The 13,542-nt window shown below is 59.3% G+C and overlaps 1 protein-coding gene across 1 annotated transcript; it reads right to left on the bottom strand.

The window, feature by feature from the left end:
* Positions 3,425 to 12,834, bottom strand: EFNA3 (ephrin A3). Its single transcript, XM_013997020.2, is given in 6 exon segments — positions 3,425 to 5,239; positions 5,455 to 5,532; positions 5,722 to 5,787; positions 6,247 to 6,560; positions 12,606 to 12,651; positions 12,654 to 12,834. Coding segments are annotated over 6 exon segments (714 nt in total). The 5' UTR covers positions 12,733 to 12,834; the 3' UTR covers positions 3,425 to 5,108.

A 13,542-nucleotide genomic window follows, 5' to 3' on the forward strand; every position in this document is an offset into this window, starting at 1 on the left:
CTCTCTGAGGCCCCTTCAACGTTGTCGTCCCCCCATCCCCCCTCTCGGAGCAGGGAGGTTGCCTGTGTGGGGTCGCAAGGTTGTGAGATTATATGAGCGGGTGTGAAATGAAGTGTGCAGGATTGTGTGTGAGCGTGAACCTGAGACCGGAGCATCCCCTGGCCAACACCAGGCTCCCAGGGGCAGGGTGGCAGACCCCAGGCCACTTGAGTTGAACTGATCCCCAGGCCAGTTCTTCTACCCTTTTATAGCCATTCTTGGCGACACAGCCCTGTAATTACCCCGGGGCCAGATGCTGCCGTGAAAGCCAAGAGTGTGACGCCCAAGAGTGTGACGCCGGGGACCCTCTAGAGGAGGGGCTGTATCTCCTGCCAGCACCCCCACCCCCATTCTAGCCAGAGGCCAGAGCTCCCTGGGCTCAGACCTCAGGCCATCATCACAGGTTCTGCCTGAAAATTGCTCTTCCTGCTCTGACCCCAGAGTGCCCTGGGCTGGCCTGGCCCCCGCACATCTGGGCTGTTCCCTGTGTCAGCACTACCCTTGCCCGTCTCCTGTCCAGGGGCTGAGCTACCCAGCCTGTGTGTCCCCACCACTTCCTTCCTGTGTCCCACATGCTAGCCCTCCCTCCACCTAGTTCATGGCTTTCGTCCACACCCCCCCCCATCCGAGTCCATGTCTGCTTGTCCTAGCTCATGCCCTTCCACTCCAAACCCTGTCCTCTCCCAGCCAATGTCACCACATCCAGCCCATGTCACCACCACATCCAGCTCATGACCCATGTCCCCAAGCTCTGCCCATGCCCCCAGATTTGCCAAGTAGGCAGAAGAAGGAGGGCAAGGGAGAGAGTAGCTCCAAGCCGGACAGATGCGTCCCGGGCCCAAGTCCACTCCCAACCCCATAGCATCTGGAACTGAAGGGAGGAAGAGAAAGGGATCCAAGAAATTCTGAAATGGAGGATGTTTCCACTCTGCCCCAAGCTCAAGAACAGGCCCAGCCACCCCCTCATCAAAAAAAAAAAAAACAAAAAACAGGAGTTCCTGTCGTGGCTCAGCAGAAATGAAACGAATCTGACTATCATCCATGGGGACGCAGGTTCAATCCCTGGCCTCTCTCAGTGGGTTAAAGATCCGGAGGTGTCATGAGCTGTGGCATAGGTCACAGATGCTGCTCAGATTTGGTGTGGCTGTGGTTATGGCCTAGGCCAGAGGCGACAGCTCTGCTTTTACCCCTAGGCTGGAAACCTCCATAGGCCATGGGTGTGGCCCTAAAGAGACAAAACAACAACAATGACAATAACAAAAACCCAAACAGATGTAGAGAACGTGGCCAGCCCTGAACCTCACTCCTCCCACCAAAATCTGTGCTGAGTTGTTTGTTGTGGCTTCTTTTTTTCACCCTGGGGAGGGTGGGGAGGGGCCATGTGAGAGTCTGTCTGGCTGTGTCCTGGAGTGTCCCTGGGAGGACCCCCTGGGAATGCCAGCATGCGTTGATAGGACCCCTGCGGAGGCCCTTGAGGAAGCAGCCAGAGCGAGACAAGGAGGAGGAAGCTGATGGTGCTCAGGGTGGGCCAGCTGGCAGCTGGCTTTGCCAGCTCGCAGCCTTGAACTTCCCTAGCCTTAGGGCCCTGTCCTTTGGGGTGGGCACAGCACACTAACTAGCAGGATGTCAGGCCCTGGGGCACCATCTGGCCGCCATCAGCAGATTCTAGGGGCACCCCAGGTACTGAGGTGTGGCAGCAGGAAGGAGGTGGCTTAGCCTGGCTTTCCCTCGTCTTGCTATTGTCCAATCGCCCTCTGCCCCCCTTCCCCCAACATCTTGCTCAGCCCCATGTCCAAAGACACTCGGCATTGTTCTGTGCTCCCCTACCCCCGAGGTCTAGCCTATCTATCAGCAGGTATTGAGTCTGGACCTTCGTGTGCTCCTTCCGTCTCTCCCTGCCACCCCCGCCCTTATTCGCACCTCCAGCCCTTGCCCTCAGGCCACCACTGGCATCATCTTACCTCTCTCTTGGCCAGGACATCCTGAGCTGTGCAGACCTGTGCCACAAAGCAGAGGCCCTGTGCCAGGCAGGGTCAGGGTCATGGTATCTGTGCATCTAAGGGCTGAGCCCTCATCCCCTCCCTCTTACAAAAGCTCTGGGAACTAAAGCCTTGCCTGAGCCGGATCCCAGCGTGACCCCAGAGCTTCCTGAAGCTGGAAATGAAAGAGATCTTGGATGAAGGGTGCTTCCTCCTGAACCCCTACCTGTGGGGGGTTAAGACGTTTCAAAGACCAGACTTCAATTCCTAGGAAGATACAGATCTTTCCTTCTAGGGCATCTCAGGAAACTAGGGAAAAAATGGGGGCTCAACTGAATTCCAGGCCTGGACAGCTAATTGACTGTGGGCAACTCACTTGCTCTCTGAGCCTCAGTTTGCCCACCTGTAAAATGGGGTTCACATTGGTTGCCCCCTCCCCCATCCATTTTTTTCTTTTCAGGGCCACACTGTGGCATATGGAGGTTCCCAAGCTAGGGACCAAATCAGAGGTGTCGCTGCCAGCCTACACCACACCCACAGCATTGAGGGATTTGAGCCACGTCTGTGACCTATACCACAGCTCATGGCAATACTGGATCCTTAACCCACTCAGCGAGGCCAGGGATTAAACCCGTGTCCTTGTGGATGCTAGTCAGTTTAGTTTTTGCCGAGCCACAGCGGGAACTCCCCTCCCCCCACCCCTCCCACCTCACCCCTATCCAGATCTAAGGTCCTTTGATGTCTTTCTCCAGAAACTCTTGAGTGACTTCGGTGGAGGGGGTGACAGGAGGCAATCAGGCTTTGTGGGAAAGGGTTCCAGGTGGTAGTGCAGGTTTCCATGACAGAGTCATGACAGTCAGACCCACTTTGAATGCCAGCCTCCCCAGACACACAGGCTCTTAGACCCTCAAGTTTTGCCTTCTGTGGTCTTGGGAGAGTAAGGCGTTCAAGGGCACGATGCTCACAGTGCCTGGCATACACGGGTGCTCAGTAAATGAGAACTGGCTTGGTTAGTTCCTGCCCCCCAATACCTGGCCCTTTTGTAGTCTTTCTGTTCCTGGATTTTTTTTTTTTTCTTTTTCGCTTTTCATGGCCACACCTGTGGCATATGGAAGTTCCCAGGCTAGGGATCAAATCAGAGCTGCTGCTGCCAGCCTACACCACAGCCACAGCAACATGGGATCTGAGCCACGTCTCTGACCTATGCCACAGCTCAAGGCAACGCCAGATCCTTAACCCACTGAGCAAGGCCAAGGGTTGAACCCGCATTCTCGTGGATACTAGTTGGGTTCATTACTGCTGAGCGGCAACAGGAACTCCCATATATTTTAAATGAAAAAAAAATAAAATTACAAAGAATTATAAAGGAAACCAATTATATTGAAACACAGGTATCAAAACATTTACATTTTTTGCCATAGTAATATATATGCTTCTTTATTAACACATTAAAAACAAGAGCTAACAACTACAGTTATTTCAAAGTAGTGATGAGAGTAAATGATATTTTGAGATAGCTCCAAAAACTGTAACGCGGTCTGAATACAGATGAGTTCGGTTCGTTACAAAGTCACAGGCACTCTTAAAACTACTGTGGCTCGTTGCCCAAGTACATAAGAGAATGTTAAATTTCAGTTACAGGCGAGCGAAAATAAAAGGCATAATTTTTTTCCTATCTAGGTTGACAACCCCCCTGAAATCCATAGACCCCAGTCAAAAATCCTCCGGTTACAGAAGGAAATGGAAAGAAAGGGAGAAAACTGTCATTGACTGAGCCTTATGCTCCCTCTGCCTTTTAATCTCTACACCAACCCCGCGAGAGATGTCTTCTAACCCAAATTTTCAGATGAGATACTTGAGGCTCAGAGAAGTTGAGTGAGCGAGTTACAAAGTCACCCAGACCCTGCTGCTCCCTCCACACAGAGCTGCCTTCTTAGGGGAGCTGAGGCACAGGACTAGGTGTTCATTTGACCCTTTGGCCCCAGAATCCCCTCCCCTCCCCGCACCCTCTGACTTGCAGGGTTTATTTAACCAGTGTACAGGAGGCTGATGATGGCCCCCTGGAAATCACACACACTCAGTTATTTTTATCTCCAGTTTATTTTTTTTAGACTAAGAGCAGAGTATGAAAGTCACAGCCAAAGCACTTGAAAAAGGCCCAGGAGGATGGGTGGGGACCACAGAGGATGGGCAGGGCAAGGGCCTGGGAACTGGGTCCCGGCTCAGGGCTAGAGGGGAAGGGGCGTTGTTGTCTCACGGTCTCCAAAAGTGTCTGTGCGTTGCATAGGTCCTGTCTTCACAGAAGACAAAAGAGGGGCCAGGGGGTCCCCCAGGTGGGGGGGGCCTAGCCTGGTGGGGAAGGGGTCTGAAGCTGGAAGGGGAAGTCGAGGAAGGTCAGGGGGTTGAGGAGGGGGAGGGACTCTGTCCGTCTGTACATTATATATAGAGTTATAGAGTCTGTACATGCCTGCCTGGCACCCCAATGCCCACCCCTTGTCACCCTTGTCCACTACCGGCCCCCCCAGGGGTGTCTACTTGTAAACTTGGATTCAATCCAAACCGCAATCCTGGGAGTGGGAGTTGGGGGAGGAGGACGTGCTTATTGCTGTAAACAGGGGAAGGGGGCAGTGGGTGATGCCACCCCCTTGCCCATCTAGTCCCCTCCCCGTGTTCTGCCCCTGGAGGAGAGTGATGGGGGTGTCTCGCACACTTCAATTTGCTCTCTCTGGGGCACAATGACCTCTCTGGGGGGACAAAGGTGGAGGGCACCAGGGGTCAGAAAAAGGTACCAGGGGGCAGAGTGTCCTGAGCACTGCCCTTTATGGCCCCCTAGTTTGGTACCAAACATTACCAGAGCCACAAAGCCACCGGGGACCCGTGGCTGTCCCTGCACCTGGTCTACTATAGTGCCCTGCGTTTGGGGGGGAGGGGGCAGAAGAGGCGGGCACAGATGTAAGTTGCAGACCCCAGTTCCAGCCATCGGAGGAGGGGGTCTAAGCCCCACGGCTAGGCTTCCCTTGGAGGGGCCAAAGGCTCCCATGCTCAGTCCCAGCCCGGCCCCATCTCTCCCCGCCAAGGGAGGGAGCAGAGCTAGGAGGCCAAGAGTGTCATAAGGAAGAAGGCGATGCCCACCGCCAGGGGCAGGTGTTCCCGCTTGGGGCTGGTCCCGCTGATGCTCTTCTCAAGCTTGGGCACCTGGGGGTTCTCTCCCTCAAAGTCTTCTGTGGATAGATAAATAGACAGACTGGTGAGAGACGGGCTGCGTGCTGGGGCGGGGGCACGAGGCAGCGGCAGCAGCAGTGGAGCGGGGAACGTGACCACCCACAGGGGTCAGAGGGATGGGTGCCCCGCGGGGAAAGACATGCAAGGTGAGCAGGCACCGGGGAGGGGGCTGCGGTTCCAGCAGTGGCCACCAGAGGGCGCTGCGCAGACTCACCCAGCACGTTGATCTTCACATTGGGGCCCATGGTGAACTGGGGGAGAGTGGGGACCGGCTTCTCCCCGGAGTGCGATGCTGCGGGGTGGGGTGCGGGTGGGGAGAGAGGAGGGGAGAGTCAGGGCCAGAATCCCCTCCCCCTGCTACAGCTGGGGAGCGAGTCCCCCTCGCCTGTGCCCTCCATGTCCCCCCACCCCAGGAAGCCAGGGGAGCCCCAAAGCAGGGGAGCTGAGGATGGGTTCGTAGCTGGCAGCCGATGGTACTCACTGGAGGCGCAGCAGACGAACACCTTCATCCTCAGACACTTCCAATGCAGGTTATGGGTGGGCGTGGCTGGGGAGGAGACTGGGCCTGAGTCGCTTTCTCCAGATTTACACCCGTGCCTTCCTCGCTCAGAAACTCCTCCCACTCTCTCCAAACTCCCTCTTGAGCAGTGGCCTTCAGCATCTCCTTTACCCTTTGGGCATTGGGCTTGGTGGCTTCACTGTCAGCCCTAGAAGCCCTTTGGGTCCCACTCCTCAAGAAACGATGACCCCTGAGGTGCCGCACCCGGAATATCCCTCACGGAAACAGTGACTCTGCGTTCCAAACATCGGACTGTCACCCCGTTTCTTAGCCTCACGACTCTGAGCTCGAACCCCGAAGTCCCTAGCCCTCACGCCTCATCCCGGGCATCACTCACTCCCTGCGAGCAAGACCTAGTGCCTGAAGCGTGGGCCCGCCCTCCGGCCCTCGGCCGTCAATCAGACACTCTTAGGCCCCGCCCCGGCCCGCCGCCCGGCGGTCACTCACAGATGTAGTAGTACTCGTGGCCGGCGTGGAACTCGTAGCCCAGCGAGAAGGCGCTGTAGCGCTGGAACTTCTCCGAGAACTTGATGGGGCTATGAGGGGCGTGCGGTCGGTTGCACTCCCAGCGCTTGAAGCCTTGGCTGGCGTTGCAGGTGCGGTAGCCCGCCCGGCTCACCATATACAGCACGTACTGCTCCGCCCCGCCTCCAGGCCCTGGCCCCGCCCCGGGGCCCACCCCTGAGCTGTTGTAGTGAGGGCAGTAAATATCCAGATAATCGTTCACATTCACCTGCACCGTGTAGCCCTCTCGCCGCAGGCTGTGGGGAAAGGAAGCGGGTCAGAGAGAAGAAGCCCAAAGCCAACCCGCTTTCCACCTCACCGCTCCGCAGACCTTCCCTGGGGTCCTCCGAGCCTTCCGGCTTTTCTTCCGAGCGGCCTCTAGTCTCACTCCCTATCTCCATCCTCGGGGCCCTAGTGCCGCCAGTCCCCGCACTATCTTTCCAGGCCCGCTCCTTGTTCTGCTCTTCTCCCAGTGGCCACTAGAGGGGAGCAAAGGCGCATGGAAGCCCAGCCTGCCTCCAAAGGAAAAGAGGCAGGGGGGGAGATGAGTGGAGGGAAGAAGGGAACGTATGCTTTGGTTACCACAGAAACGGCGCAGGCCCCTGCGACTCCCAGACCCAGGCCCGGATTTCCTCCGTCCATCCCCCATAATTCACTAGTGGGGAGGAGGGATAGAAGGAATGGAAGGGAAGTATGAAAGTGAGAGGGATCCCTTGGAGGGATGCACACCCTCCATCGCCTCTCCCAGCATGCTTTCCCGCTCCTGACAGTCCACCCCCAAGGCCAGTCCGACAGGACCTGCCCTCACACATGCATGCATCGAGGCTTCATGCATATACATGCATAAGTTCTATGGCACACGCACAAATATGTCCACCGCCCACTCACAGGCGGCATAGGCAGAAAAGCTAGGTGGTATGTGTGCTGGACCCGCATGCCAGCATTGGTTGACCCCAGCAGCCTCAAGCCCTCTCCCTGCTCTCCCCATACACACACACACACACACACACACACACACACACACACACACACACTGGCACTTGCTCTCTATGGTATGTCTGGCCTCTGTATCCTGAGTCCCACTGACCTCCACCCTGAGGCCACAGACAATTAGGTCCCCAATAACGTGACACCACAGATTAGGGAGCTAAGGAACTCCACACCAAAGCTCCATGTGGTGTCATGCCAACCAGTCAAAACTTCTGTCTCTATACACCTCCCTCCTCAACCTGGGCATCAGTGTCCCTTAATGATGATGGGCAGAGTTGTGGGCATCGTGCCCAGACAAGATGGCTGTGCCTCTTCCTCGCCTGATCCTTCTCTGGGCAAAGAAGCAGATGCTGGGTCCCCTGTAATCCCCACCTGCCTTGCTAGTTTCCATCAAAGTGCTGGGCTTAATGCTCTCCATGGTGTACTGAGTGGTGTGGGATGGGAGGAACATGTGAATGGAGAAAGAAATTCAGAGAAGTAGGCAGGAGTTTCCCCTCATTTCCTTAGTGTAGGAGTGCACACATCTTGGCAGTGAGAGGGAAGTGTGGTGGACACTGGAAGGCGTGGGGTACTTGGTAAAATGTTAAACCACTGGGGTCTCTCGTTCCTGGGAACTCCCCGAGGGGAGAGACTGGCTCCCCATGTCGTGAGGCACCTCCCAGTTCGCCAAACAGTAATTAGATCTATTAGGGAAGCGAGCCTAGTGGCCTCTGCACAGGTGGGGCCTTGAGGGTCCTTCCCCACCTTAGCCTACTCCCTTGGCCTTGCCTGTGCCCCCCTCCTCCCCAAATACTCTCTTCCAAGCTTAGCAGTAAGGCAGAGGTAAGAGATGGTGTTTGAGCACCTCAGTAAGAATGGGCACAGCCTCTTGAGTCATCAGGAATGCCACCAGCCCCACTCAGTTCCCATGGGAGTGATGGGTCACTCTGACTCCTCCCTGGCCCTGGCACTCAGGTGGGCAGGAGTCCTGGCCTGGGGCACTGGGAGCAGGAAAACGGGTTAGACCAGGCCTGGCTCCCAGCCGCCACCCCAGCTTTGCCTCTCTCTCTCCCTGAGCCCCAAGTCTACTGCTCCTCCTCCACAGGCTTTGAGGAGGGGACTCCCCGTGGTAAGGTGCCAGGCTTGGAGCAGCCACACAGCCACACTGGGGCCTCTGTCCTTGAGCCTCACCCAGGTTTCCAGCCCTACGGTGAAGGACATCTCCCTAGGGCACTGCCCAGTTCCCCCACAACACACCCTGCTCCAGCAGGGAGGAAGCCAAAGCCAGAGCCATTCCTGCAGGCATCCCCGTTTCCTCAACGCGGAGGGGACTAGCTTCACAGAAAGATTGCTGGGTGACCACAGTGAGGAGGAGCCACCTCTTACTTATCCCTGGCTAGGTGGTGGGAACAGCCCCTGAAATGCCTCCCCAAGCTGCGCATGTAGGAGAAACAACGGCCTGTGGAACTGACTGTGCCCAGTTGGTATCTGGTGGACAGGGGGCAGAAGGGTCGGGTACCAGGAATCACCAGCCACAATTCCTGGGAGACCCGAGGTGTCTGCTTGGCTTGGGCACTTTAATTGAATCTGTCATCCTCCCAGCCTTGGCAGTGAAGAGGGAGGTGCCTCTAGGCCCCGGCTTAGCTCCCCTGCTAACCCCGCCTTCCCGGCCGCACCTCCCTAACCTAGAGCCGCACCTCCAGCCCCCGCCCTGCCAGATGGGGAGGGCCGGCTGGGATCTGGGGACAGGGTCGTCCCTGCTCTTCAAAGAGTTCTCTATTCTTCCTGACTGCATCCCTTCACTAGCCTCCCACCTCTCCTGCAGAAAGGCGAGTGTCAACACACCCACCTGGAGGGGATGCCCCCTCACCCCGTTATTTCGTCTTTCCCGGCTCTCGACGCCCCCGTTGCGCATTCCGACCCCTCTCTTTCACTCCTTCAGTGCCCCACCTGCTCCAGCCTTGTAGGGTAGGCGGCAGGGGGAGCGGCGAAGGAGCAAACCTCTCCCCTCCGGAGCCATTAGGGCCAGGTAAACAGGGAGGCTAACAAGACCAGGGAGAAGGGAAAGGATCCCATGAGCTCCTGAACTTGTTAAATCCCTGCCCCCACCCCTAGACACCAGGATGCAGAGCTAAGGAAGTGGAGGAAGGATCAAGATATTGGACCCGAGTTCTCCTCGCTTCTAGCGCGCCCCCGAGGCCGCGCGCCGCTCGCTCCAGCAGGCGAGGCCGGACCACGTGTGCGCGGCGTGGGGTCTGCGCGCCCAGGCTGGGGTGGGTGCGTGGCGGGAGCGCTCTTGGGGCGGCGCGTGCACGTCGACACCCCCGCACCCCTCTGGTGCCCTGGGCCTCTGCGCGCTGCTGGACTGAGTCTTGCCAGCCTGGGACTGGGCCTCGGGCTTCTGTGGCCGGCGTCGGGTGGGAGAAAATCAGCGCGCCCCACATCCCCGCCCCTCCTCCCTGCGACAGCGGCGGCGGCGGCGAAGGTTTATTGATCTGCAGCGGCGGAGAAGCGCGAGAGACCCGCCGAAAGCGAGACAGAAATGGAGTGAGAGGAAGACGCACATCGAGTGGGGAGATGAACGGAGACCGGATTCACTGAGAGGGGAAACGGAGTGAGACACAACGACAGAGAGGGATGCAGAAACAGAGAGAGAGAGAGGGAGAGAGATGAGCCTGAGAAGAGAAAGACGCTTGGAGAAAGGGAGAGATAGAGGCGAGACTGATAGACGCAAAGGAGAACGCCGGGGACAGGGAAGGGGTTCAGGGAGACTCGTTGACACAGAGAAAAGAGAGAGAGAAAAGACCGTAGTAGACCCTCAATAAATATTTGTTGAATGAATGTGTGAATGAAGGAGAGATAAGCAACGGAAACATTTCAGAGATAAAGAGACAGGTAGGGAGACAGCTAGAGAAAGATGTTCCTGAGGCTTCTTGAGATAGGGGTGAATACCAACACCCTTGCTCACTTCTGCAAAGAAATGAAGCACAGGCCTGGGCGCATATATTTGGCCATCGGCCGGTCCGGCCCCTATTCAATTCCAGACTCAGGGGACCCCGAGACCTCATACTCTCATGCTTTCCTCCCGTATAGTTCCTCCATCCCTAGTTTCTGGGCCAGGTTGGGAACACAGCTCCCCTATTCCGGAGGACCAAACGGAGGGGCTGAGTGGGGGATAGGGGGCGAGAGCACAGCCGCTGTGCAGGGCACTGCCCCCAGGTCTGTCAAAGAGGCCACCGCACGTGTCCCACCAGCACCCTCCCACGTGACCCTAAAAGGCGGGGTCCCAAGACCCTCTCCACGTGACCCCCAAGGGGCAGAGACCCTCGGCACGTGATGGGGGGGTGGGAGCCAGGAGCCCAGCTCACGTGACGGGGAGGAGGGGGCACGGGAGCCTGTGGCTCGGCCCGGCCCCGCCCCCAGCTCCCTGGCCCTCTCCACTCCCGGCTCCGGAGCACGTCGCTCTCACGATTTATGGGGCCGCGGCTGCCGCAGTGAGGGAGCCGGGGAGCCCGGGCGCAGCGGCAACAAAGGCGGAGGAAGCGAGGCGGGGGCGGCGGCGGCCTCCGGGCCGGGTGCGCACCCCCTCCCATCTCTGCCGGTCCAGACCTGCGGGAGAGCGGGGAAGACAGAAAGGAGGCTCTCGGAACCCGGGCTCCCCCACCCCCTCCCAGGGCTTTCACCTGCGCCCAGGTGTATGCGGGGGAGGGGAACCTGATCAACATTCCCCCTTCCCCCCCACCCCCGCCCTTCCTGCATCCCCCAGGCTCCGGCTTCTCCTAGGAATGTGGGGGTGCCCTGACGGTGGGGAACCCGGGGCCCCTCACCTGTGTGCTCTCCACTCCCTGCCAGACTCTAGCGGGGCGGGGGGCGGACGTGTGAGTCTGGGGGAGGGGGACGAGCTAGATAGAGCAGAGGAATCAGCCCCCAGCGCCCCCCAGAGTTCTCCGAGTCCCGCTCCGGGGGGGGGGGAGGGGCCGTATCCCCACCCCCGAGGTTTCCATGGGAAGCGAGGGGGGCGTCGTTGGCTCATCCCCACCCCCAGTCTGACACTCCGGGCGCGAGGAGGGAGAGAGGGGGAGGCGCAGAGCCCCAAACAACAAAGAGCAGAGCGGGCGAGCGGCGGCCCCTCCCCCGGGAGGTTGGGGGTCGCGGCCGCCCGGCCCTCCCGGTCCCCTCCCGTGAGGCCTCACTGTTTGCTCCCGAGTCGCCCCTCGGAGTGAGGAGCCAGAAGCAGTGGCGCTGCTGCTGCCTGGGCAGATGTGACAGTGACCCCCATGTCCCCAGGGATCCCCCCCGAACACACAGACACTCGGAGGCGGCCAGGGTGATACACACGGCGCCTCGGCGGGGAGGAGAAGACAAGGGCAGCAAGGACTGAGCAGAATGAGGACCTGACCCCGCAGCCAGCACCCAGCCGCCGCGCCACACACCCCGGGAAACCACACGGCCGCCCTGACACCCGCCCAGACCGCGGCGGCGCCGACAGCCACCCCAGCCCAGACACGGCCGGCCACGCGGACAGCGACCGCAGCCCCCTCCCCGACCCGTCGCCCGCTCCCACCCCTAGACGATCGCCGACGCAGACACACAAATCACACACTCAGACATACACGCACACTGACAGCCGCGCACGCCCGCTCACACTTGGAGCCACACGCCGTCCCCAGCTCGGGCGTGTATGTGCGTGTGTGACACGCCAACATCTCTTTGCCTCCCTTCCTTTCGCCGGTACCCCACGTTCCTATCCTAACCAAACAGCACCTCCAGAGCCCCCCAACTTGGCGACCCAGCTCCAGCTCACCCCAGCCAGGCTTATCCATACAATAAGGGTAACCCATTCACCTTCGTTCCGAGGTGGTGCTTCGTCGGACTCCTTGCCTCAGCTCTGGACCCCACTTTTAAAAGCAAGAGTCCTAGAACCCCTCGAAACCCTCACGGCTGAAAACAGGTCATCTCTGGGGCCCCCAAGTGCGGCGGCCTATCCCCAGCACACTGGTTCTCCCAAACACCAGCCCAGCTGAAGGGGGTTAAGATGGGGGGACTCTCGGGTGGGGGTAAGCTATTCGGGTGTGGAGAGAAGCCAAGGTGGGGCGGGGTGTCCCTGAGCAGCCTCCTCCGCACGGCCCAAGCCCTGGTTACCATACCTTAACAGCCTCTTTCAGACACCCCTCGAGTTTCATAGGCGCCCACAGAGTGTGTCCCCCTCTCCTTCGCCTCCTAGCCCCCAGCTGTAGTCCCCCAGGACTCCCACCCCAGCTTCCCCCAGGACTTCCTGGGCCTCCCCTTCTCACTGACGCGGGACGCACGGGCTCCCTGGGCCCCCGACTCACTGCTGGTTGGAGCTGTTCCAGTACACCGCATGCCGGTTCCCCAGCGCCCCCCGGGCCCCTGGGCCAGCAGCGGCAGCAGCGGCACGGGCACGAGCAGCAGCAGCAGCAGCAGCGGAGCCGCCGCCATCCCCGGAGCCGCCGCCGCCGCCGCCCCCCGACTGAGCCCCGCTCTCCCGGCTTCTTGCTTCCCAGCTCCCTGCAGCCGCCGCCGCCGCCGCCGCCGCCGGCCCCCGAGCCTTAGGCCACGCCCCCAACCCTTCCCTCCGCCTTCCCGGGCGCGCCCCCGAAGCCCCGCCCCTGGCGCGCTCCCGCCAGGCCCCGCCCCGCTCAGGCCCGGAGCGCGCGCGTGGGAGGTGAGGATAGTGCTGCCCCCTCAGGAACGACTGGAGCGCCTCGGCTCTCTTTCTTAGGTGTAATTTGCTTCTGCTGGTCCTGGGTCTTCTGCTCCCCATTCTGAAGTTCCCAGGCGAAGGATTAGGGAGGCCAAAACAGGGATCTCCATCTCTCCTCGGGAGCATTCATTTCTGGGATGGGGTGAAGGAGAATTGAAAAGAAGCGGGGGGTCTATCACCCCTTAACAAGAACTAGAACTCCCTCTTTTCTGAACAACGGGTCCTCTACTCTCTCCATGCCCCTCTTCCCAGGTGCATGAGGAGTCAGGTGGGTTCTAGAGGGTGGCAGAGAAGCCCCCTGCTGCCACCAAGGACCAGACAGCTGTTGACCTGAAGCCCCAGCTTCTTTTTCTCCGAGGTAGTGTAGAGGAGCCCAGCCCTCTAGAATGTCGATACTGGGGGCTGGAAGGGCCCTTGGCAGTCTAGGGCCCAAGGCAGAGGAGGGACCAAGGAGAGAGTCAGCCAGAGTGAAACAGGCTTTCCTGGGACACCTACAAAGGATTCTTCAGCCATACTCAACCAGGGCCCCCTCCCAGCGCAGCCAA

This window comes from Sus scrofa, chromosome 4, assembly GCF_000003025.6.
Source record: "Sus scrofa isolate TJ Tabasco breed Duroc chromosome 4, Sscrofa11.1, whole genome shotgun sequence".
Taxonomy (NCBI): domain Eukaryota; kingdom Metazoa; phylum Chordata; class Mammalia; order Artiodactyla; family Suidae; genus Sus; species Sus scrofa.